The sequence below is a fragment of the Dicentrarchus labrax genome, unplaced genomic scaffold (assembly GCF_905237075.1).
Source record: "Dicentrarchus labrax unplaced genomic scaffold, dlabrax2021, whole genome shotgun sequence".
NCBI classification, from domain to species: domain Eukaryota; kingdom Metazoa; phylum Chordata; class Actinopteri; family Moronidae; genus Dicentrarchus; species Dicentrarchus labrax.
In genome coordinates this window covers 1,034,303-1,059,840 of record NW_026136730.1, presented here as the reverse complement: position 1 = coordinate 1,059,840, position 25,538 = coordinate 1,034,303, and the positions used below count along the sequence as shown (strand labels likewise).

At 41.1% G+C, this 25,538-nt stretch overlaps 1 protein-coding gene across 3 annotated transcripts in view; it reads left to right on the top strand.

The window, feature by feature from the left end:
* The window catches only part of LOC127359479 (sodium channel protein type 4 subunit alpha-like), a 177,532-nt gene that overhangs the window by 143,495 nt on the left and 8,499 nt on the right, over positions 1 to 25,538 (top strand). For 2 of the 3 annotated variants that reach the window (XM_051393283.1, XM_051393285.1), the window contains 8 exons: positions 8,476 to 8,630; positions 9,170 to 9,343; positions 12,838 to 12,960; positions 16,646 to 16,921; positions 22,220 to 22,273; positions 22,692 to 22,829; positions 22,940 to 23,044; positions 23,554 to 23,824. In XM_051393283.1, the coding sequence (XP_051249243.1) occupies positions 8,476 to 8,630; positions 9,170 to 9,343; positions 12,838 to 12,960; positions 16,646 to 16,921; positions 22,220 to 22,273; positions 22,692 to 22,829; positions 22,940 to 23,044; positions 23,554 to 23,824 (1,296 nt within the window). Of the gene's footprint in view, positions 1 to 8,475; positions 8,631 to 9,169; positions 9,344 to 11,022; positions 11,146 to 12,837; positions 12,961 to 16,645; positions 16,922 to 22,219; positions 22,274 to 22,691; positions 22,830 to 22,939; positions 23,045 to 23,553; positions 23,825 to 25,538 lie in introns of all 3 variants that reach the window. The other variant, XM_051393282.1, reaches the window with a different exon arrangement.

The window sequence follows — 25,538 nt, the reverse complement described above, 5'->3', positions numbered from 1 at the left end:
AGCTACTGTTTTGGTTGTGAGGGATTGTGTCTCTATGTGTGTGTGTGTGTGTCTGTGTGTGTGCGTGTGTTCCTTCATGCTGTGATTACAAAGCACAAACAGCAGCGTGCCTCCCCGCTGCTCCCTCTGGCTGTCAGTAAGACGGAGGGTGTGTGTCGGCCTGAATGGCGACGCTCCCCCGCCGCTAATTATTCATCACGCAGGAAAAAGGTCGGTCGAACGGGAAAATCTCAGCGAGCGACGCTAACGAGCTGCAGCGTAAAAAAAAAAAACCTCCTCAGATGAATGAAGGTCGACGGTTTGGTGGGAAATTTCCTGCTTTTACCTGATTTCGGTGAAACCTAACGGTTGTTGTATCATTAACGCATTCAGGGCACATTGAGGGGTCCAAAAAACTATACTTGAGTTACGTGTGTATGAGCCAAAGTGCTTATTTCATATATAGTTTATCTTCTTTCTGCTTCGTTTATGGGTTTATTTATATATTATTTTTATGAATATCCTATAGGGATCACAGCTTTTATCCCATGTTTTCCGCATTATCCTATATTATAGGGCAGCGGTTCCAACCTTTTTCCTTAAGCCCTTCTCTATCGTTAAGAGATTATTTTCAATGAGTAACAATAACAGCAGAGAACAGCTGATAAACTGCACAATGAACCCAAACAGTGAACACAATAACTGCAGGAAGTTTATGTAAAACGAGCAATTCGGATGAGTTTTCTTGCTGTTTGTATGTATTTTTTGACTCTATTATGTACTTGGAAGGCTTCTTTTTTGATAAATACTTTTTCATTAGCTCTTTGACTTTTCTAAAGCAGGACGAGGCCGTTCATTAGAGAGTGAACGCTGTGAATATAACTCGTGTTCAGGTTCTCAGAGTTTAGACCTTAAGTAATGATCTAAACTTTAAAAATAAAAAAAGATTCCTTTGCAGAAATAAGCGAAATTCTGAGACATAAGCTAACTGTGTGTATTTTTTACGTTTCCTTACACCCTTTAAAATTAAGGAGGGATTGTGACCCCCCAATGAAACTTTGACAACCCCCAGGTTGGGGACCATTAAAGGGAGAGAGGTAACAGTTTATCAGTTTGTTTCACTGAATTATTATTTTAGAAATAGAAAGCTATTATTTTCAAATGAAACATGAGTTATTTCTGCATCGTAATCCTTTGTCTTTCAATATGGAGCTTAACTTAATTATTATTAATTATAAATGTAATTTCCCCAGTGTGGGAAATTAAAGGATTGTGAAATGTCTGTAATCTCGTCTCCTCTTTCTTCGTCAGCGATATTGTGGGATGTAGTTATAGTTAGTTATTATCTCGTTAACGTCTTGTCTCGGTTGCACAGAGAAAACAGGTAGTCATCGGATATATTTAGGCTCAAACGAAATAAAAACGTTGTGAAATCGGACTACGACTACTTCCTGTTGTCGAGAGGAAAAATTCACTTGCTGTGTCACGATCGCTCATTATTTCTATCTCCGTTCAGCCACACATATGCACAAATACCCACATATACATGCCCTACAGGTACATATATCACTGGTCAACATGCGTGCAGAAAGTCCATTAGCTCACATGCAAAAGTAGAAATCCACACACACACACACACACACACACACACACACACACAGTCTGTGCTGACAGCGGGCGTTAGATTAGCTGCCCCATTGGTCCTCTAAATGCCAACTCATTGGTTAATGTTGTGAAGCTGCGCCGCACGCGATTGAGAGGAAATAGATGTGTGTGTGTGTGTGTGTGTGTGTTTCTGCCTCAGTGGGCAGTGTGTGATGCCTGCAGGAGAAGCAGCAGCAGTGGGCGTCTCCCGCTCTGACGTCCTGTAGCTGAAAGGTCTCAGGTGCGACTCCCACAGCAGACAGAGTTGGCTTGCTGAAGTGCCCTCGAGCACGGCAGTCGCTCACTTTGTGTCACAGAGGCTCTGGCTCTCTCAGTTCAGACAGGGGTTCATTGTGTTTGTTTAACCTGTTAAAGCCAACCGGCCCGCCAGCACCGAGCCACAGGTCACACAGGTGTTACTGGGTCACACTGCCTACCTGAGCCGTGTGTGTGTGTGTGTGTGTGTGTGTGTGTGTGTGTGTGGCAGAACCTCTTTATTTACTTTATTTACATTACAGATGAACAGAACATGAATACTTCTGATTGACATTTCTTTTTGATTGACATTTCTTTTCTCTTGTTAAGTTGTTAGGTAATCAGTGACTGTATCAGATTACATTTTAAAAGTAACCCTCTCGACCTTACATGTAATTTAATATCATGTAATCAGATTCTTTCTACGGTTGAAAATGTGTGTTTATATTGTGTGTGTGTGTGTGTGGGTGTGTGTGGGGATGAGACAACAAGGGGTTCAAACGCAATCACCTGGCGGGGGATCGTTCAGCAGCATTTTCTGAGTACTGTTCAATAACGGATCAATGGCGCGCTCAGCGGAGAGCCACTGAAGGAGGCGTCGATTCGACCAACAGGTGATGTAATGAGGCGTTCAATAAGAGTTTATTGCAGCAAAAGTGTTTATTACTGCTGCCTTCAGTACCAGCAGAGGGGGTTTCCTAGCACACACACAGACACACACACACACACACACACACTGATAATAACTCCGCCAAGTGGGCTGATTGAGTGTCGGATTACCGCTCGCTTGTTTTCATTGGATTACTCAACCGGCGTATCGGGGAAAAGCCTATTAGTAGCCATGGAAACAGAAAGCCAAGGTAATCAGAGCTCTAATTACAGGAGCAGGCGGACGCTGCAATCAGCGGAGTGAAGAGCAGCTTTTTTCTGTCTGTTACAGGAAACTAACACAGACGTCAGCAGAGAAAGTTTCCAGGCACTCGCCTTAAATATGTGTTCATTAAATCCGACGTCTACTGTGTTTGTTTTAATTAAAATATCCGTAATAGGACATACGACTGAATGTTTAGGACAATGGGAAAGTCCTGGTTGATTTGTTGACACCCGTGGTCACCCTGGTAATGTTGTAGGTGTGGTTTAAAGGTCCTGTGTGACAGGATTTAGTGGCATCTAGCGGCATGATTGTAGATCGCAACTCCCTCACTTCACCCTCCCCTTCCAAGCACGGAAGAGAAGCTACGTTGGCCGCGAATATATTTAATTCATGCCAGTGAATCCATCCTAAATGTTACCCACCGGACCTTTAAGGGCACGTGCAAAGAGTTCAACTTTGGTGACCGGCAAATTCGTTGCATTAAGACCGGGTTCACACCATAGCAAACATTTAAACAAAGGAACTTTACTACACAAATTAGACCGAATTAAAGGTGCCAACAAACCGAATCTTAAGAAGGGATAACTAATAATTAAATAGGCCGTTTGTGTGTGTGAGGTTTTAACGAATCTGCTGCTGAATCCGTTTACAGTGTTTTCATTCTTCGCACAATGAAAGCAACAGTAAGAAAGTAGGTAAAGGAGTTGGTTAGCATGCTGAGGAGGCTACTCCTCCTTCATGTCTCCCTGCAGTGTTTAAAACTGATCTGCTGTTTAAAAATGCTAAAAACGTCCATTGTGTTTCCTGCGTCTATTTCACTATGAAACCAGTCTCGTATTTTACTAACTGAGCACTTTTAATGTGACATAGCAGCATTATCAGGGAATGTTGGGTTAGCATTAGCAGTGATGTAACGTAAACTCAATATCAATGAGATGAAACTACACAATGTGGCTCTGGATTACATACCTGCTTCATTTCCTGTTGAATCCGGCTCTTGAATGGCGGACTCCACCACTGACAATGACAACTACTAGGCCTGTTTCAAGAGGTAATTACAGAATGGAAATACATGAATATTGCAGAAAAAGTAGACCATAGTAAATAGACGTGGTTTTATAGGTAACAGGCTGGTGGGAAAGTTCTCACCATTAAAAACAACAAATCTCTCGCAACAAGTCACTGCCAACGCTCAAATCTCTTCCCACCACATGCACACCACATCTCAACCACATCCTGCCCCCTTCTGTGTCTTCCTCTGTCTGTCTCTTGAGCCGCCATCGTGCCTTGCTCGAGGGGCACGTCAGCATCACTCACTCCAGCAATCACTCTGCTGAAGTTCCGGTCTTGATTGTGAGTGGACGTCAGGTTGCGGTTCGTCGTCCCGGTCGCCCCTCGCAGACGCACTGATCGAATTTGGAAACGCCAGCGACAGGCTTTTAGTGCCACAGGCCGCCGACGGAGCGATAACGTGGAACGACGTGGAATCTGATCCTCTCGTTATCAGCACTCACTCAGCGAATGATGCACTGCAACGAATAACTCACAGAGCGATTCCATCTGCTCAGGCTCATCCAGCTGCTTTCAGGATATGTCAACATGTTCTGCTCTGAGCTGAAGAGCCGCGTGCTGAAGATTCATCCTGTGACAAAACATTACACATGCATATCAATCCCTTCCTGTTGTAAAAGGTTTATGTAAGAACTATGTTTATTATGCTTGTAGTAATAATAGTTCTGACACTCTCTTCCAACACTCATTCAGATTATAAAAAGATCTTTAAAAACACCAAACTTACCTAACCTAAAGGAATGTCTATGTCTCCTGAACACTGACTTACCCTTTAAATGTGTGAACACTGAGTGTATCATCCACTGGATCTGAAGTATAAGCTGCACAGAGAAGCATTGTTCACCCATTGATCAACACCAGTGCCTGAAATGGGCCACCAGTACTGAGGTCACCAAGATTTATTGTAAGGGTTATACACTAAAAGTAGAGAAATAATTGTCTGAAAATAACTACTAATGCCCTCAAACTCCCCTATCATGTACATTTTTGGGCTTAACCACATTAAAGATACTGAGAATTTTTTAATGTATTTCCCACACTTCTAAATGAAAAAATGTGTACATTTAGAACGTTTGAAGACTATATTGACATTTGTCTTGATATTTTCTGTTGTTTATGAGAGACCAACGCCGTTGGCAGAAGCGCTGTGGACTGCTCTGGGCAGCATGCACGGGAATGAATTACTATATAGTCATGTGAAAAAATTAGGACACCCCATTAAATATTCAGTTATTCATTAAGACATTTTTACATATCGATGTCTAATCTTGTTTTTATTTATCTCTGGAAAAGAAAGTGATCTAATTGCAGGTAAACAGCAAAAAATAACATTGTTTTACTCATTAAACAAAAGACATCAACATGAATGCATATTCTAATGGAGGGAGAAGTTAGGACACCCTACCCTCTAATACCTAGTGTTACCCCCTTTGGCTGAAATAACTTCAGTGAGACGCTTCTTGTAACCCTCTACTAGTCTCTGAGATCGGTCTGAGGAAAGTTTGCCCCACTCCTCAATGCAGAATGCTTCAACCTGTGTGATGTTTGATTGTTTCTTGCATGTACAGCCCGTTTCAAGTCACCCCACAGCATCTCAATGGGATTAAGATCTGGGCTTTGACTGGGCCATTCCAGGACTCTCCATTTCTTAGTTTTCAGCCAGTCCTTGGTGGATTTACTGGTATGTTTAGGGTCATTGTCATGTTGCAGGGTCCAGTTCCGCTTCAGCTTTAATTTTCTTACAGATAGTCTCACATGTTGCTCAAGCACCCTCTGATACACTGTAGAATTCATGATGGATTCTATGATGGTGAGCTGGCCAGGTCCTGCTGCAGCAAAGCATCCCCAAACCATGACACTTCCACCTCCATGCTTCACAGTTGGTATGAGGTTCTTTTCCTGGAACGCTGTATTTGGTGGGCGCCAAACATGTCCTCTGTTCTGGTGTCCAAATAATTCAATTTTAGACTCATCTGTCCAAAGAACATTATTCCAGAAGTCCTGTTCTTTGTCTATGTTCTCTCTGGCGAACTTCAGTCTGGCCTTAATGTATCTCTTGGAGAGTAAAGGTTTCCTCCTTGCACACCTCCCGTAAAAATTAAACTTGTGCAGTCTCTTTCTGATTGTAGAGGCATGCACTTTCACATCAACAGTCGCCAGAGCCTGCTGTAGGTCCGGTGATGACATTTGAGGGGTTTTGGAGACTTCTTTTAGCATCTTGCGGTCTGCTCTCGGGGTGAACTTGCTTAGACGGCCAGACCTGGGCATGTTGGCAGTTGTTTTGAATGTCCTCAACTTGTACACTACTTTCCGGACAGTGGAATGGCTGATTTCAAACTCTTTTGAGATCTTTTTAAATCCCTTACCAGACTCATAAGCTGCAACAATCTTCTTTCTGAAAACCTCAGACAGGTCTTTCGATCTCACCATGGTGTTCACTCTCACGTCAACAGTCAGGAGCACACCAAACTGAATGTCTGAGGTTTAAATAGGGCAATCCTCCTTCAAAATGCTGAGTAACAATGTTCTAATCATGTGCACCTGATGTGATACACCTGTGTGTGATTTCAGCATTTTTAAGTGGGAAAAAATGTGGGGGTGTCCTAATTTATTCCTCACCGGAAATTTTTATTTTTATTACATTTTACAGAAAGTCTTAAAAAGTATTTTCTTCAGTTTTACTTGTTTAGTTATATTACTTGAATCTCTCAGTATTGTTAAAATTGTAAAACATTAAATATCCATATTTCTAAATATGTTAAAAAACACATGTTTTCATAGGATGTCCTTATTTTTTCACATGACTGTAATTCATATTTCTTGTCTTTTCCCTGATGGGTTGAGGATCTGAAAAGTTGACCACACTGAATGTACTGGGTGAAACCAAGTGTACAGCTGGGAGGGGGGAGACACACAAATGCTTTCTTGAACAAACGGGGAAAAAAAGGAAATAATAAGAGACAATTGAGTTGACAGTGCTCAGAAAATGAGAACATATTTAACATATTTTGGTACTTGGGGACACGTCCCCCCAAAAGAATGCCTGTTTACTCCCGAGCTGTGCACCAAGTCTGGTGACGTACTCCTAAATGACTGTGTCTCTGTGTGAACATGTAGCTAGCTTAATGCTAAGAAAACACCCCTGGTAGTTCACCTGGCAGAGCTGGTGCCCCAGGTACCAGAGCTTTGCTGCAGTGGCTGTGGGTTCGAATCCGACCTGTGGCCTGTTGCTCAGCTCAATTAAAGGCATTAAACAGACACACAACCCAAACAGCGGATATAAGGATAACAGCAACAGAGTCAGGGTTGTGCTGAATTAGAATAGGGTTAAATACAGTTTTGTCCACTTTCTCACTGTAAGTAATGTTCAGAAATGAAATGTCAATATGACGTGAAGGCTGCAATCTGCTATCATTATCACTCCATTACACACACACACACACACACACACACACACACACACACACAGGGAGGGTTGTTGTGGGGAAGCAGAAGCTCAACATCTGTCAAAGAGTCAGTAGTTACGCAAGACAGCACGCCTCTAAACACACACACAGAATATGTCTGCATGCTCACGAGCAAGAAAGTCTTTGTCACACACACACACACACACACACACACACACACACACACACACACACACACACACACACACACACAGATGGAGCACTTTATGCTGCAGGTTATTCTGTGCGCCAACAAAGAAGACATGCCATGGCCCTGCGTGTGCGGCTTCTGTTTGTGGTTGTGATACCAGCGTGCCCCGGAGCAAGGCACTGGTTGCGACTCAAATGTTGTTTAACTACAGATGAATCCAGGAGGGTTCGCTTCCCTCGTTATCCTGTTTCCTTTTCATACCTCAGAGGTTATATTATAGTCCTCGTGTGTCAGTCGGGCTGGGATGTAAACACAGTAAATTCTTTATTATAACTTCTATTAATCTGATATTTTCTTTATTTAACTGTTTTTGTATCAATCAATCAGACTTTGTTTGTATATCAAACACACACACACACACACACACACACACACACACACACAAACACTGATAAATGTTTTTGTGATCAATAAAAAATGATCTTATCAAGTTGCAGTGAGGAGACACTGGAGGCAGAATTAGAAAATGTTAAATAAAACTGAGTCAGTTGTACAAATAAATAAACAATAATAATAATTAAAACATAAATGGAGAGACAAATAGATTACGAAATAAAAATAAAAGACTAAAAAGGCAGGTTTTGAGTCAGCTTTAAAAACAAATAAATAAATCTGTATATCTGTATAATCTCTCTCTCTCTCTCTAAATAATGAGGGATTGCTGCTTCTTCCATATAACAACTATTAATGTTGTGATGGACAATAAACACCAACTGATAATGTCAACTGGTTGAGAGTGTATATGTTAAAAATATAAAACTTAATTAAAGAATATGTGACTTAAATATTGTTTGAGTTATTTGTGAAAGGAAGCAGCCTTCTGAGGACCTTTGCATAATCACATCAGTGCCCAAGCCTCATAGGAAAGGTCTATTTTTCCCTCTAAGATCAAGAAAACCAGAAACTAAAACAATTAATGACTTAAAGCCACCGGGACACAATTTAGACTCTCTCTCTCTCTCTCTCTTTTCTGTCACTGTCTCTCGCTCCCTCAGTCTGCGTGGCCCGGTTTCAGTGCTGCGACATCGACACCACAGTCGGTTTCGGTCAGATCTGGTGGAGAACGAGAAAGACCTGCTACCAGATTGTAGAGCACAGCTGGTTCGAGTCCTTCATCATCTTCATGATCCTCCTCAGCTCCGGAGCTCTGGTCAGACACACAAACACTTTATTTTACTTTATTTTACTTTATTATTTTTATGTAGTTTACTTCTGCTGTGTTTTACCATAATTTACTTTACAGTAGTTTACTCAACTTTCATGTTACCACAGTTTAAATTATTGTAGTTTAATTTACCTAATTTGCTTTACTTCACTGTAATTTTGATTTACTTTCCTTAGTTTACTTTACTTTAGGTGAATTTACTGTAGTTTGTTTTACTTAATTAATAATTTTAATCAACTGTACTTTAACTTACTTTACTAAAGGTTATGTTTTACTTTTCTGATAGGATTATATTATTTTATATGTATATTTACTGTACTGTACTTTTCTTTTATTCTGCATATACATTTATTAAGTATTATGTTCTTTATACTATATTTACAAATGTATCAGGATGTATTTTTTTTTGCCAAAAACTCACAAAGAAACAAAGAAACAACAAAGATTATTACTAATATTGGAGATCTAAAGCATATTTCTGTCGTTATCGGCCCTCTAACGTCCCTCTCTGCATCCCCCTTCAGGCCTTCGAGGACATCTACATCGAGCAGAGGAAGGTGGTCAAGGTGGTGCTGGAGTACGCGGACAAGATCTTCACCTACATCTTCATCCTGGAGATGCTGCTCAAGTGGCTCGCCTACGGCTTCAAGAAGTACTTCACCAACTACTGGTGCTGGCTCGACTTCCTCATCGTCGACGTAAGTCATTTAATCGTAACTGATCGCTTATTTTGGTTGTATTTGGTCATATTGTTCCTGAAACGATTACAATGAAAAATGTGACCTGTCCCTTTAAGAAAATCTATATATATGAGTTTGTTTAATATATTATCATGCAATATGTCAGATATATGATATATATATGTGTATGTTGATGTGTGTGCTGACTCTCAGGTAGTGTGTGTTACACCAGTCGTCTTGTTGCTCTTAACCTCGCTGCACTGCAATAAAGGAGTCCATGAATAAAAAGGAGCGAGAGACATAGAGAGACAAAGAGAGGAACACACACAGAGAGAGAAAAGTCTAAAAAGCCTCAGGCCAAATGATCATCAGTGGCTTTTTAACCTCTGCATACACGCACACATACAAAGATGTGTATATGTGGACACACACACACTCACACAGTTTATAATACATACACATGCACTGAGTCAGAAATCGACACTCTCTCTCTCGCTCTCTCTCTCGTTTTCTGTGTGTTTTCCGCCTTGCCGTCTTTATAAATGACGCTGCGTGTTGTGACGTTTTTATTTGTCTGTAGTGGCCTGCAGAGAGAGGAGACAGGGATGTGTTGAGTCACAGAGGTCTAACCAGAAACAGAACCAGAGTTTTATTAATAGAGACAGAGAGCTGTGGAACAAAGACATATCCGTTACTTAAAGCTGCATTCATCTGGATTTTTTAGCCACTAGAGGGCAGAAAAACACATAAAAATAGTTATATATAACCCCAATGGATAGCACCGGATTACCAAATGGTAATAAATTGGTCTCAGTGTTGGATGATGTGACCCAGCCTGTGGGTCGGGTCCCTCCGGTGGGTCCCAGGATAAATATGAGGGTACGAAACACTCTAATTTTCCCACATTTTGGGGGTTTTTTATTAGCAGCTATGTGTGAGTTCTCTCCTCAGTTAGGGTGTAAAGTCGACACTGGACGCTCAGATAACTACCAGTCAGTTTGTTGCTAATACTGGTTGCACCACGATTACTTTGGGCACAACTTAACTAGTTTGGTGCTTTAGTACTAAACAAGAAGGAACTGTATATGTTAAGAAAATAAGAAAAATCTAGACTATAACAGGATTTATCCCTCCTCTCAGAACTGATCATACTTTAATCCTAAAGCTGAGTGTGGCAAATATAAAGTTTCATTATTTCAGGTTCATATTTCTATATTTCTTCTGTTGTATAAGACTCCCTGTTTTCTCATCTGCTCCTGTTTTTGTTGAGTTTTATTGATAAATTGAACATAATGTACATTTCCAAAGGACTAACTTCATCAATACAACAACAATTGTGTCTCACTCGCCACTCTGCTGCTCTCTCTTCTAAACACAAATGACTGTTTTGTTCTGTAATTAACTCCAACTGTATTTCTGTTCTGTGTTTAGCTGCTGTCAATAATCTTCTGCATAGGTGTTTCACATTAAAAGGCATAACCCAGGTTTTTATTGTGAAATAGATACAGGAAGTGTTGAGGTTTATTGACAATAGCTCCACATTGCACAAAATGATGGCAAAGTAGAAGTAATTATAATTAATTACGTAGTAAGAACAATAGTGGTGTGGTATTATTTAAGAACGTTAGATTCAGTCGATGTCCAGAAAATGTGGTCAGACGTCAGCCGGTTTCTACAGTAACTGTGTAACCCCGTAGATCTCAGTGTTGGGTCAGCTGGCTCAGTTCATCTCCATGGACCAGATCGCCGCCATGCGGGTACTGAGGACATTCAGGGCTCTCCGTCCTCTCCGGGCCGCGTCCCGCTTCGCTGGTATCAGGGTAAGACCCAGCTGAACTCACCTGGAGCTCTGCCCAACCGACCAACTCGGGACCTCAAGAAAAAATCAAGCGCTCGTGTGTGGGAGGGGCTTACCTGGCTGGCTTTAGAGGGCTTTAGGGATGCATGTGGTTTCTGTCATCCTGGCTTTGATCAGACGTGATATCTCAGACTGTGTACGATACGGCTACAATCTTTTACAGTTAACCACCTAAAGTTATATAACCAACATTCATCACTGGACAACGTAGAAAACTAGTTATTCTGTCAAATAACCAGAAATTCTTGAATGTTGTCCTGAAACATTTGAATCGTACTTTACTCCCTCACTCAGGCTCCTTTTTCTGCTCCGCTCTCATGTCAGTCAAGAGTTGTTCAAAAAACCCGCAGCAAACCTTTGCAGATCAGTGGTTCCCGACCTTTTTCCTCCAAGAACCCTTATTTTCCATCTGTCAATAAACTGACTCAGTCACATATTTTATGGATTTTTCAAATTATATTCAAAACTGAACAATGAACCCAGACAGTGAACAGTAACAGTAACTGCAGGAAGTTTGTGTCAAATTAGTGATTTGCTTCTTCCTGACACCTTCTAGTAGACAATTTACTTTATATTTACTTTTATTCACAGAAGGGAACCAAATGCTGAGCTCTAGATCCATAGTTTAAGTTTTCATGCCTTAAAGTCCTTGTAACCCCCCATGACACTTTGGCGACCCCTAGTGGTCGGGAACCACTGCATGCATACAGTCTATTATTATGGTTAGATTTGTCTGTCTACCTCTTCTTCTAATAGTCTTATAGTGGGTGAGAAGAGGAATTTAAGGTAAGATAAAAAATTATACCTGATTCAAACTGGTATTTATGGGCTAAATGAATGTTACAGTTAGAGGAGAACTGTAGTCAGTTTGCAGGAGAGTGCGACAGCAAAAGGGCCACGAATGCGAGCTGACGTGTAGTGTCCCATAAATGCTGACCACCTGCAGTCCTGTAATGTCAAAAAAACTCCTGGAAAGTATCCTGGAAAATGATTTCTTAAAAAGAGTGGGAACTCTTTCACTTTTTCCTGTGACGTGTCTCACATAATCCTGTCATGGTGGAGAAAAATCTGTACAAACATTTCCTCAAAAGCACCTAAAGTTCTTTAATTAACAGAATCAGAGTATCACAATACAGTCTGTTGTATTACGTCTTTAAAAAGCCATCATGACACCTTTTCTTACAGACTAATCAGTAATGATCTGTTTCTTTTCCACAGTTGGAAAGTCGGAATAACTGAATCCAAAGAATGCTTCTGAAATATTTAAACCTTTTTTTGGTTTTACAGGTTAAAGCTGTCTCAGAAATATAAGGTGTTTTTAAAAAGCAGCATCTCTTCGTTGATCACCTCAGTCTCGCTGCTCAGAACCAACTAACTTTTGTCTTATCATCCATCTCTCCTTCCTCTCCTGCAGGAGTCACTAACTTTGTCTCTCCACAGTTCTGATTGGCTGGTTTCAGCTCTGTGGATCCGTCCTCTCCCGCTCTGTCCTTCATTAGACTAGACGTTAACTGTCCTACTTCTCTCTTCTCTTTCCCTTCCTTCCTTTCCCTCCCTCTGTCCTTCCGCCTGTCTCTAAATACCTGTCTCTACCTTCTTCTGTCCTTTCCCTCCCCTCTCTCTCTCTCTCTCTCTCTCTCTCTCTCTCCTCCAGGTCTCGTTGGTCAGTTTGGTGGCCAACACATTGGGTTATTCAGACTTTGCAGCCATCAAGTCCCTGCGGACGCTGCGAGCCCTTCGGCCCCTCAGAGCCCTCTCCAGATTTGAAGGCATGAGGGTAAGAGTCAGTATTAACACGACAAACACACCTGGGAACCTGCATTCAATATCAGCTGCACTGGGGAGCGCTTGGTTTATACCTTCAAATATCACAAGATGTCGTCTGTACTTGCATTATATGCATAGTGCATGTCCTGCACTGTAAAACGTAGAATTATTATATTATACAAGGAGTTTTTAACTGGTTATGAAACATCTAATGCTGATGCCTCTGTATGACCAGCATAAACAAACACCATCAGCAAGAAGACTGGATATTTCTATATAGTTATTATTAATGGCTGCCACTGTTATTATCATTAACTAATGTGGGTTTTAATGATTTCAACTCAAACCAACTTCTTAAATGTGTATTTTTTACACTCGGACTGACGAAATTACGATTTGAATGAATGTCTAAAGAAACATTATAAGCATATTAGCCGACTTCCCAGAATGCATGGCATGGTTGGTTCTCTTATTATAATTTGAAAGAAATGTACATTAATATGTCAAAGTTGTTTCCTTTGATAATAACTAAAACTGCTGACCATAATGAGGCTTAGTATCAATCTCAACAGTTAATTTAACAACATTAAGTCCTTGTTTGACAACAAGGACTCAAGACTTTTAAATGCTATTAAATTCAATAACTTCTCAATGTTTTGTGCGAGGAGTCATTCTGTCTGAGGAGGCGGTAAAAAGACGTTTTTTTAATATTTTTTAAGAGGCGGCAACCTCAGTGGCTGTAAATGAAGTAACAAACCCTGCAGTTCCTCTAATGGCCAGTAGAGGCTGGCTCCAGCAGTGAGACAATCTTTAGGGCCCCATGTTTAAATGTCAGCATTAAACACGTTTTGTCACATCCATCTTTAATCCTACAGTCTATGGTTTTAATCCTGAGAACACACAGAGGTTATATGACTAACTGAAGCCTTCCAGCGATGTAAGGGATGATACATATAAATCAAGCGCTCCCCTGTTTATCACATTGAAACAATATGTTGGTGCCCAGGTGTGTTTAGAATAAAACGTTTCAACTCTGTGTTTTTTACAGTGTTTCATCCTGTGACATCTTGTTGTTTCATCTCCCCGTCACCCTCAGTGTTTTCTGCTCTCTGATTGGTTCATCCCATTACGTCCTGTCAGTGTTTCCATGTGGCTTCCACTCAGAGTTTTTTCTCTTTCAGAAAACAAATGCCTCAATTTCTTTATGTGAAACTGTGAGAACTCATGTCTGTACGGAAACTCTGGACGCCCGTAAAGCTTTGAGACCCGAAACATCAACCCTCCACTCTGTTTCTGTGTGTTCATCACCATCAGTGTTACTGACATCATGGGAGTCAGTGTCCTGCAGAAACCTTCCTCTGCAGTGAGGAAAAGTGTTCCTGACAACACAATCCTTAAACCTAAATGATTCATTCCACCACATTTTGGCTCATTAAAACATCTGCGCATGTTCGTTAACAAGTGAGATTCAGAAACAGACACATCGACTCCAGCAAGTAACGACTCAGAGTAGAAATCTAAAACAGTTTCAAGGATCATTTTGTTGGTCAAGTAAGAGTTGATGCACATTCTGCAAACTCAAACTTTATTTTCAGACACATTTTTACACTTTGTGGTCTGACAAAAAGTGTGTTTTCCTCCCAACTCAGAGTTGGTTTTAATTTGACACAAATAAGTCCTTTTTCACTTCGGAATAAACCAAAAGCCAGAAAGTGATACATTTCTGATCTTGTGATAAACATAATTAGATTTTTTTTTGTAAATTGTGAAATCAGGCTTCTTGTTATAATTAAATCAGGTATTGTTTGACTTGAAAATAAAGCTAAATTTAGTGAGGACGGGAAAACAAATAACGACCCGCGTTTAACCCTCATTAACTCAAACAAAACCATACGTTTTGACAGCTGATCATCAAACTGTCCGATCAGTATTTTATGATCATCAGTCACCGCAGAGAGAAGGTGGTTTCGGTCTGAGATGTTCGGACCGATGCGTGCAGGATGCTGGCTCTGGGTCTCGTGAAGTTCAGGACCCATGTTGCATGCTGGGAATATTGTCTGAGCTTTCACTCTCCCTGTGAGCCTCTTCTCTCTTCTTTGTCTGGCTAATAAGATTAGCTCGCATGTCAGTTTACAAATGCGGCACGCTGCTCACTCAGCATGGGATTCTGGGTAGAAGAACTGCATTGTGGGTATAATGAGGAAGGCTGGAGTGGCAGGCTGATATTTTATGTGTGTGTGTGTGTGTGTGTGTGTGTGTGTGTGTGTGTGTGTGTGTGTAGCACTGACATTAGCTGACTCAGCTCTTATTCTCTGTGCGAGCATCAACGAGAAGGAGGAAGCGGATTTTCTCTGTTAATAAGAATCAGTCCACTTCCCTCTGCTGCTGCTCGGACAGAGCGACCAAGTGAATTGTGGGAAAGTTCATGCGGGGGTGACAGTGTGACATGTGGGCCGGGTTCTCCAGCCTGCCTCAACCCTGCAGTGTGATACCAGACCTGTGAGGTTAAAGGAACACAGTTCTGGTTCTGTATGTTGATCAGGTGACGAGGACATCGACGCTGGTTGATCACTTCTTCTTTTCTCCCCCAACATAGAAAACATCTGCTGCATAATTGGATGTATTTAATGCACTACTATACAAATCAGAGCAGATTATATTATTAGTTCTCTGAAGTCGAGTTTTTATCTTCTTCCTCGTCACAATTGAATCCTCTGTGATTGGATGATACTTAACGAAATGCACCTTGGGAGTCGTAGTTGACTTCTGACCTTCAGTTTGTTTGTCTACAGATCTTCTCATCAATAATAATAACATCTTAAACCCACCTGAGGTAGTCTGATGTCCATCAAACTGTCAGTCATCAAACATTATCAATGAGGAAATGACCTTCAGGAACCTTTGACCCTGAAATTACAATTCAGCAGCAGTATAATTTCCTCTCGGAAGTTACAAATTGATGCAAACAATCAACCCCCTGAATTTTGTGTCACTTCCTTGTTTCTATTTCTATTATTAATTACAAAAATTAACTAGAGTCCTTAACATAGCGGCCTGGGTTCGATATCAACCTGAGGCCCTTTGCTGGATGTCGTCCCCTCTCATTCTCCCCCCTTTCCTGTTTAACTGTCCTATCAAAATAAAGGCATAAAAAGCCCCACATTTCATTGCAAAAAATGACTAATTTAATAACACATTTTTTTAGAAAAGCCGCTGTGAAATCAGCAATTTTAGGTTTAACCAGTCCCCCAAAAGAAGCCAGTGAAATCCTGATTAATGGTGCAGACACACAGAACCTGGATGCACCGGTGCAGTGCTGCGGCTGGTGGGTGATGACTGATGTGCACCAGATTACAGCTACACGGTACCCTAAAATACGCTTCTGAAGTGAGAAAAAGGCAATGCTGGAGCATAAACTTTTGTTTCATATTTAATCAGCACTGCTTAGTTTTAAAGTTTGAGCGCAGTTAAAATCGAGCTGCAGTGTATCCATCATGCAGCCGGATCCATAGAAAGCTAATAGGAACCAACATCAGTCAACGGTTCCAGTGTGTCTGTACCATCAGAGCGTTTGGTTTCCGTCCAGTCTTTAAATGAATGTTAAACCCGACCAACGTCAGACTGGAACTTGATGTTCTCACTGTCGTTTTGTGTGTTTTTTTTGTGCGTGACCCCGTGTGTCTCTGTCGGCCCAGGTGGTGGTGAACGCTCTGATCGGGGCGATTCCCTCCATCATGAACGTGCTGCTGGTCTGTCTCATCTTCTGGCTCATCTTCAGCATCATGGGCGTCAACCTGTTCGCCGGGAAGTTCGGCCGCTGCGTCAACCGCACCGGCCACATCTACGAGGCCGCCTTCATCAACAACAAGTCGGAGTGCGAGGCGCTCAACGACACCTCGCTCTTCTACTGGACCAAAGTCAAGGTCAACTTCGACAACGTGGGGGCCGGATACCTGGCTCTGCTTCAAGTGGTGAGAGGCTGCGGCAGGGGAGTCTGGAGTCTGGATTTTACCATTATTATTAATTATTTTATAGTCACTGTACACTTTTTTTCAGCAGGCACGTTCTAGAAAATGTCTACATAAATCTTTGTCTTTCTTTTCCAGAATGCTCACTGATACATTCAGTGAACGAGTATTTCAACATGTTTCTATAACTCTTACAACCATGTTTCATTTTATTGACTACAGTGCAGCAAAATGCTTCACACTGTAAAACCAGATCAGTTAACTGTTACAGAATATGGAGTTGGGTTTGGTTTGGTTTGACAGTGTGGAGCAGAGAGTATTTTAACCTCAATAATTCCCATAAACTGAGCGGACCTACCTTCTAATAATGAACCTTGTAAACAGCAGAAAGTAACAGGAAGTGGAGATAAACCCTCCTGTTTTCTTCTTCTCAGGCTCGTTGTCAAAGGTTGATTCGTAACTTTTTGCTTTGCTGGCTCCTAATAACTAATAATAATAATTTACCAGCAGTCAAATCAGATCTGTTTTTAATGCCCCGAGGTTGGCCTCACGAACCCGGACGTGGTGCTCTCGTCTGCTGCAGAACAAAGCTGCAGATGAGGAACGTTTTGTGTGAATCTGTCACCACGGCGGCTTTATTAAGCGCTTACAGGGAGTTTCGAGTGGAGGCACAAAGTGAAAAATCCTCTCCTGCACGACGACTTCAAAACAAATTAAACCCGAGCGTCTCCTCCACAGACCGTAGGAGGATTGACTTTTCTGCTTCTCCCCCTCCCTCCCTCCCTCGCTCCCTTGATCTCGTCTTTTCTTTCGCCCTGTCCATTTGCCGTCTTTGTCTTAATTTTCCTCCCACACCTGTTCTTCAACGCTCTCACTTTTGACTTTTCCACTTCTCCGCTCGCCCTCCCTCTTTCTCTCTCTTTGTCTCCATTTGTCGTGTTAGCTTTAATTTCTTTCCACCGCCTCCTCTCTTTCTCTCTCTCTCTTTCTCTCACTGTCCGTCCTTCTGTCTCCTGCTCTCTAGTTAAACATGTTTTATATTAAATATATAAAAAATACAAATCTGTTTATTGGATTTTCGAAACGGAGCCTGTACTTGTAAAAGAAAACTGAAGAAAAGTGCAACACTTACAGTAAGTTGTTAGCAGACAATCTGAGTAAACAACAGACAGTAAACACACTCTGATTAATAACACAGCTCAGAGCTTTTACATAATAAAAACTGGAGAAATTACTTATACAATTGGACTGAATGGGCTTCCATAGATTTAAAATCTATTACGTAACTCATAAAACTGTAAAGCTCATCATAATGTATCATACAAATCAAAATAACATATATAATGAGATATTAGTACCATTAATGTATGTGTTTTTAAAAATAGAAATAATTCATAAAGTATAACAGCAGTCAATAAGAACAGTTTTAGCATTAATTATTAATTGTTTATATACTATATAATGTATAATAATAAATTCTATGTATATAAATTCTAAATGGGATGGGGTTTAACAAAATATAATAAAATAACTAAGCATTTAATAATAAGTCGTGTTTTTTAGCCATTAAATGTGTTACAGGTGAGCTGTGATCGGTGTGTGGAGCTAATGTTAGCTAATGTTGGTACTCAGGCCGTGTCCTCTTTGTACGTGCGACAACTCAACTTTAATTGCTGGTTTTTGATGTCTGATATTTGACAGAATATCTACAGATTTTGTATGAAATTAAACCAAGATAAAGTAAAAATTAAGCGTTTTTCCACCAGAAGAATGTTCTGGCAGGGTGAAACCGCCACAGCGTTTCCTTTTATGCTGCTGATGAAGATGATTCTCCTCGTCCATTTTCTTTGTTTGTCTCTCCCTCATCTGTTAACGCAACACGAACAAAGCCAATTACAACTCCTCATCTCTCCATCGTTCATCTCTCCATCACTTCCCCACTTTCCTCACAAGCCTTCGATTCCCTCCTTTCTCCTGTTTCTCTAGTTGGCTCTCTTTTTTCTTTCTCGCTCTCTGTCGCCCACCATGGGAGTCCTGAGAGCCTCCAATCAATCAGCGTCTGAGAGGCTTTTATTTTTAGAGCGACTCCAGCCAAGTGGGAGGGAAATGGAGAGATGGAGGGAGAGAGGGAGAGAGAGAGAGAGAGAGAGAGGGAGGAAAAAAGTACAAGTGGAGAAAGAAAATTATGGTTCAGACAGCAAATGGAGAGAAAGAAACAGGAAGGGACGCAGATGGAGGGATGGAAAGACATCACAAGGGAGGGAGAGAGAAGATGGACAGATGTGGGATGATGGAGGAAAGGTGAGCAGTTGGAGATGGAGAGGAGAAAGGGGGAGAGATAACGGGGGATGAATGGTGAATTAGAGGAAAGAAAGGAGGGGAGGAAAAAGAGCGACGAAATGACAGCGTAGACGGGGGGAAAAACAAGGTAAAGAAGTTGTCAGTCAGCGTGCTGCTACTTCACCCGCAGCCGCTGAGAACTTCAGAGTACCGTTGCCGTGGCAACGAGTCGCTCAGCACCTCTCCGTGTTTGGCTGGTCGGCGTGGCAACAGTTGGCGGGGGCAACCCTTCCATTAGCATCTGGAAATAGCTCCACGCTGCAGAAATGATGCACATAGAGAGTTCACCGAGCTCAGTCTCAGGACCTCGATGATCCACTTTTACTGTACGACTACGTTTCTACCAGTGATCATGAACTTTTAAATAAAAATTATTTGATGTAGTATAAATGACAACACAACAATGCTCATCAGGTTTACTTCACTTGTAACCCAGAAAGTCCATAAAATGTATCTTTTCTCAGTGGATCCGTTAATGGTTTGGAACTTTTTGTGCTTTAGAATACAGTTAATATGCCTAATTTATTTTACAAAAATTACAACATTGTTCACCTGGGTCCTTGCCCTCCAGCCTGCAGCTCACTCGAACAGGTTGAACTGTTGTGCCTGTTGGTCTCAGCCTGGTTCACTGGAGAAACACGTCCCAAAATGTCATGTTCTTACATGTTCTTACATCCTCTTACAGGATCTGGTTTGTTTTTTGCCAAAATCTTAAAAAATATGTAGAATATTTGGTTTGATCATCATTTTTTACAGTTTCTCACCATAATAAATGGAGTCATTTTGTGAATCTTAAAGAAAACAACCGAACCTGCCAGCAGGTGGTCAATGTTGTTAAGATCCAATGTTCCATTAAATGTCTTATAAGTTATTTTATAAAACACCAACTGAGATGCTGGAACCAGAGGAAATGCCAAAGAAATGTTTGAATAGAAATGGACCTAAATAATTAATTTAATTGTATTAACTTGCCAACTATTATTCTGTTGACCAATTGATCAACTAATTATTTCAGTTCTGCTCTGAGTTTTCGTTTTAACCGTTTCTAAACTGTTTAATTGCTGGAAAACAACTTCAGTCTGAATAGGTTTGTTAAAATATCACTTTCCTCTCTGCAGTCGGATCGTTCACTCCGTCTCTACATCCGTTAAGAAATCTCAGCAGAGCTAGTCATCTTTACAGCCCCCCCCCCACATCCGACAGACCATAATAATAACAGGTGGTATCCCGTGGCGACGGGCTGATTTCAGGTCTGAGTGACGGACGGTGGGCGCCCACTCAGACCAAAGTACTCTGTTTCTTCACATCTGCATCTCTCTCTCTCTCTCTTCCCTTCAGTTTTTATCTCAATCTTCTGTCTCCTCCCCACTGGGGAAGGAAGTCCATGAAAGGACTTGTTGATCTTTCATTGAGAAAAACAGCAGCGGTGTTTCCATGGCACTCTCTCTCTCTCTCTCTCTCTGTCTGTCTGTTAATTTTCTGCTAAAATGGGAAGGTTGCTTCAAGATACCTTTTGTTCAGTTATTCATTTAAGTGCAGGAAATGTGCAGGACGTCGTCTTGGTGACGGCGCTGCAGAGAAACTCAGAACACACTTGACACACATAGACACAGGAAAACAGGAGCTCCAAGTTCCTCTCTCACACTGACATTGGAAGGATTGTAATTTCAGACGACATACGGGCCAAGGACTGAAAGACAGACAGTACATACAGTATATGGCCAAAAGTATGTGGACAACCATATTCTCAACCTGGATTGGTTCAACATCTGGTGGAAAGACTGAATCCAGAAGAATGGAGGCTGTTAGAGCTACAACAACTATCACATATTGGTGTACCACATACTTTTAACCATGTAGAGATATCCTTCTAGTGTAATGGGTGATGCAGGGAGGACGTACTTACAGCATTGTCCTGGTTCCTTTGACAAAAATCCAATGGGATTTTTCCATTGGATTTTGGATTGTTGCAGAAAATAAGCTCTGTGGCAAACAAAAGTTTATGATACTTACAGCAAGAACACCACTTTTATGATAGATACGATCAACAGTAGTAAAAAGCTAACATTAGGCTATAAATGAACTACACCGCAGTTGCGTGACCTCAACGTCACCCCCACCAGACTTCCAACTTATAATTAAGTCTTGTAATCAAAATCTACAAGTTGAAAAGTTTGAGTTAGAATAGTTTGCAACACAACAAGGCTGTTTCTGCGAAATGTCCCTGACTTTTTCATGCTGCTTGACGCAAGTTGGTTGCAGCTTCCAGCCACATATTCTACGCAGAGCAAAGAGGTGAAACGCTTCTGGTGGCATCTCTAAAATTGTCTACAATGGGCGCTATCAGCCCCGTGTAATTTGGGGGTGAAGGCGGACGAGTGAGTCGATAAGTCTCCATGTTTGGCGTGCAGATGTTAAGTGGCAGCTGTATTTTTTAAGACACGTAAAAAGCTCAAAGTTGTTGCTGCTTACTGACGTATTTTATGTCGCAGAAGAAAATCGTAGAAGAAAATCTAACCAACCATCTCACCAAAAACTCATTCAAAAAACCCCACTGACTTCCAGGAGAGGAAACTGGAAGTGTATCCTTCACACATATCAGCAGTGTTGGAAGAGCTAACGACCAAGTTCACAGTTTCATTTTCTTCTTGACAATCCACAGTGGCAAAGCTGAAAAGTTTTTTTGACGAGGTGTGAGCAGTTCATGTGAATAATTTTTAGGGGTCTGAAGAGGTTATTATAACATTATTTAAAAGAAATTTGTTTTCATCCAGTTCCCATTAATCATCTTCAGACTGATTTGGCTCCCACTGCAGTACATGTCCACCTTATTTTGTACATTATTGAATGTGAAGTCAAATCAGTCACACAGCTCTACAAATCGCAGTGACATTAACAAAGAGAACTGAGGTTCAGGTTCAGCTTTGCCTCATTTAATCATTTGCTTTTTTTGTTTCCAAGGCAACATTCAAAGGCTGGATGGAGATCATGTATGCAGCGGTGGATTCTCGAGCTGTAAGTTTAAGAGAAAAGATTTTCAAAATTTGGGTCTGTTGTCGCCACCAGATGAGATAAAAAACAAAAAGGTGGAGAGAGAGATTCAATAATTACGCATTGAAATGAAAATATTGTACAAGATTAAATTAAAAACAGGAGGTAAAATGATATTGTGTCAGATTAAAAGACTAAAATCTGGTACAATGAAAAGGTTAGTTTTCCAAATTTAAAACCGAGGTAAGACATTAAGAGACAGAGAGAAAATAAAATGAGGTGAGACCAGATGTTAATCAGGTGTGAAGATGAACATGAATTAAGTTTTTAAATGAGATTAGTGTTGTAGGAATTAAGTGACACAGAAGATAAAATGAGTCTAGGTGAGAGACGCTGAGAAGCTGTATTCCCTTTTAAAGTGATCTGTGTGTGTTCCTGTCAGGTCGAGGAGCAGCCTATCAAAGAGATCAATCTCTACATGTACCTGTACTTCGTCATCTTCATCATCTTCGGCTCCTTCTTCACCCTCAATCTCTTCATCGGTGTCATCATCGATAACTTCAACCAGCAGAAACGAAAGATGAGTACCACAGCAGAAACGAATCAGTCAAACATGATACAGTAACACGTTGTTATGTCGATGTGTGCTGCTGTTAAAATAACAGAGAACTTGTTGCTGGGTTTGTTTACTTAGGAGGACAGGACATCTTCATGACGGAGGAGCAGAAGAAATACTACAATGCGATGAAGAAACTGGGCTCCAAGAAACCTCAGAAGCCCATCCCCAGACCTTTGGTACCGACACACAGCACACTTTAATATGAACCCACGCAGATAAATGTCCAAAGCAGGCATTTCTTCATGTTTGTAGTCCAAAATTAGTACCGTAGTGCAGTTGAATGTTTATTATATTGAATTGAATCATAAAAACAAGAAGGTGTTGAGTTTGCATGAACAGAAAAAAAACTCAAAAGTAATTTAAAACGGCAGAAAACATGGAGGTTCTTAAAATAAAGATTAGATTAGCAAAACATATATGGCGGTAAAGCTAAAAATGATTGATTGCTGATTTTTTACAATAGATACTTATAAAACAGGGGAAATTAGGAATAAAGGCCCATCTCTAATAAAAGCCTTATCTGTGCTGTTGAGCTACATAAAGGCCATTTTTTGGAAAGTGTGCTTTTATTTGAGAGAATGTGTAATAGTTGCAAAAGAAAGTATATGAAACATAACAAATAAAGTGCCAAAGATGAAATAACGGTTGATTAATCAATAACAAATCAAACGCCTTCTCTCTCCAGAACTCGCTGCAGGGCTTCTTCTTCGACCTGGCGGGGAAGCAGGCGTTCGACATCATCATCATGGTGCTGATCCTCTTCAACATGATCACCATGATGGTGGAGACGGACGAACAGTCGCCTCAGATGGAGTACATCCTGAACAAAATCAACCTGGCCTTCATCATCGTCTTCACCATCGAGTGCCTCATCAAGATCGTGGCGCTGCGATACTACTTCTTCACCGTCGGCTGGAACATCTTCGACTTTGTGGTCGTCATTCTCTCCATCGTTGGTGAGTTCAAATACCTCCCGAAAGGTTTCCGGCGAGAAGCTTGAATGAAATAAGAACCAACAAAAAGGAGGAATTGAGTTAAAAAGGAGTAAATTCTTAAAATGGCTGAAATTACCAATATTTTAAAAACAAAACATACATCCTGAGGCAACAAACATGAAAAAATAGATCTTCTAAGTTTACTGTGCAAGGGCGTTTCCTCTGGGACGGGCCACCCCGTCATCCTCAGCTTTTCCACTCCGCATTGTCTTTCTGAGGCTGTAGCGGACTCTGTGTTAAAGCCAAAGATACTAGTATCCATCTGGACCAACCGTGTCTTGCTAGCATGTCAGGAATGAGGCAAAAAAGCTCTAAAGTTAGGTTACATTTTGGCCATTTTCAAAGGGGTCTCTTGACCTCTGACCTCAACCCATGAGTCTCCCCTTTACAGACACTTTACGTTTTTGTTTTGACTAAATGTTGAACTGATTAGAACAGTTGTTACTCTCACTCTAAAGCACCAACCTTTTTCCTTTTGTTAAATAACGACCTCTGACTATGTGACGTACTGTATGTATATTCCATATTACATTCAATTTACAACAGTAACAGTAGAGAACAGCTGATAAACTGCACATTGAACCCAAACAGTTGACACACTCACTGCAGAAGTTTGTGTAAAAACTAGAGATTTGGATGAATTAATGTGTTTTCATGATAAGTTTAGGAAACTTTTAATAATCTGTATTATGTATTTTTTAATGTTTTTTTAACATCATACGTACCTAATAGGCTTCTTTTTGGACAAATCCTATGTTTGAAATGCTGAGATATCGGCCTCCTGTGTGTATCTTTTAAGCTTTCCTACGCCCCTTAAAATCAAGAAGGATTTAGGTGCCAATAGAATACAATTTAGGACCAATCTTACATCTAAATTACAGATGATGCATTCTTCAAATGTGCATACATGTACTGTGTGTGTGTGTGTGTGTGTGTGTGTGTGTGTGTGTGTGAGGCATCAGCTGTGGCAGCAGGAAGTAATGTAATGTCTGCCTGACAATTATCTGTCAACAAAGTGACCATCCTGGTGGCCTTGATGTTTTACCCTGCACCAAGGTCCTGTATGGTCATATACAGTAACACACACACACACACACACACACACACACACACACACAGTCTAGAGAGGCAGCACAGAGCAGCAACCTAAGCAGGTAATTTAGCTATCAGTGTTGTGACAAGATTGCGTGTGCGTGTGTGTAATTAAGTGTGTGCCTGCGTGTGTGTGCGTGTGTGTGGATGTGTGTTGGTGTGCACGCTCAGACGAGGCTGCCTGGGGGAGGTGAAGGTAACAGCAGCAATCAGAGCTGCCAGAGGGCGGTCCCTGGAGACAAATCAAACATGATTGACCCGTTACATCAGCTGTGTGTGTGTGTGTGTGTGTGTGTGTGTGTGTGTGAGTGAGAGACGTCAGGATGGGGGGGGGGTTAGCTGAGTTGATGTACGATGTGATGGTGATTCCCTCTCGACTCCCCCCTGCTCATCCCTTCCATCACCTATAACTCAACACAGAGAGACGGATGAAAGATAGAGTGTGTAGTGTAGTGTGTAGGGTGTGTATGTGTGTGTGTGTGTGTGTGTGTGTGTGTGTGGACTGTCTGGTGATGACAGCCGAGCTCCTCTTTGAGTTTATCATTCCAGGATAACAAGGAAAAGATGGATGAATTACGGTGTT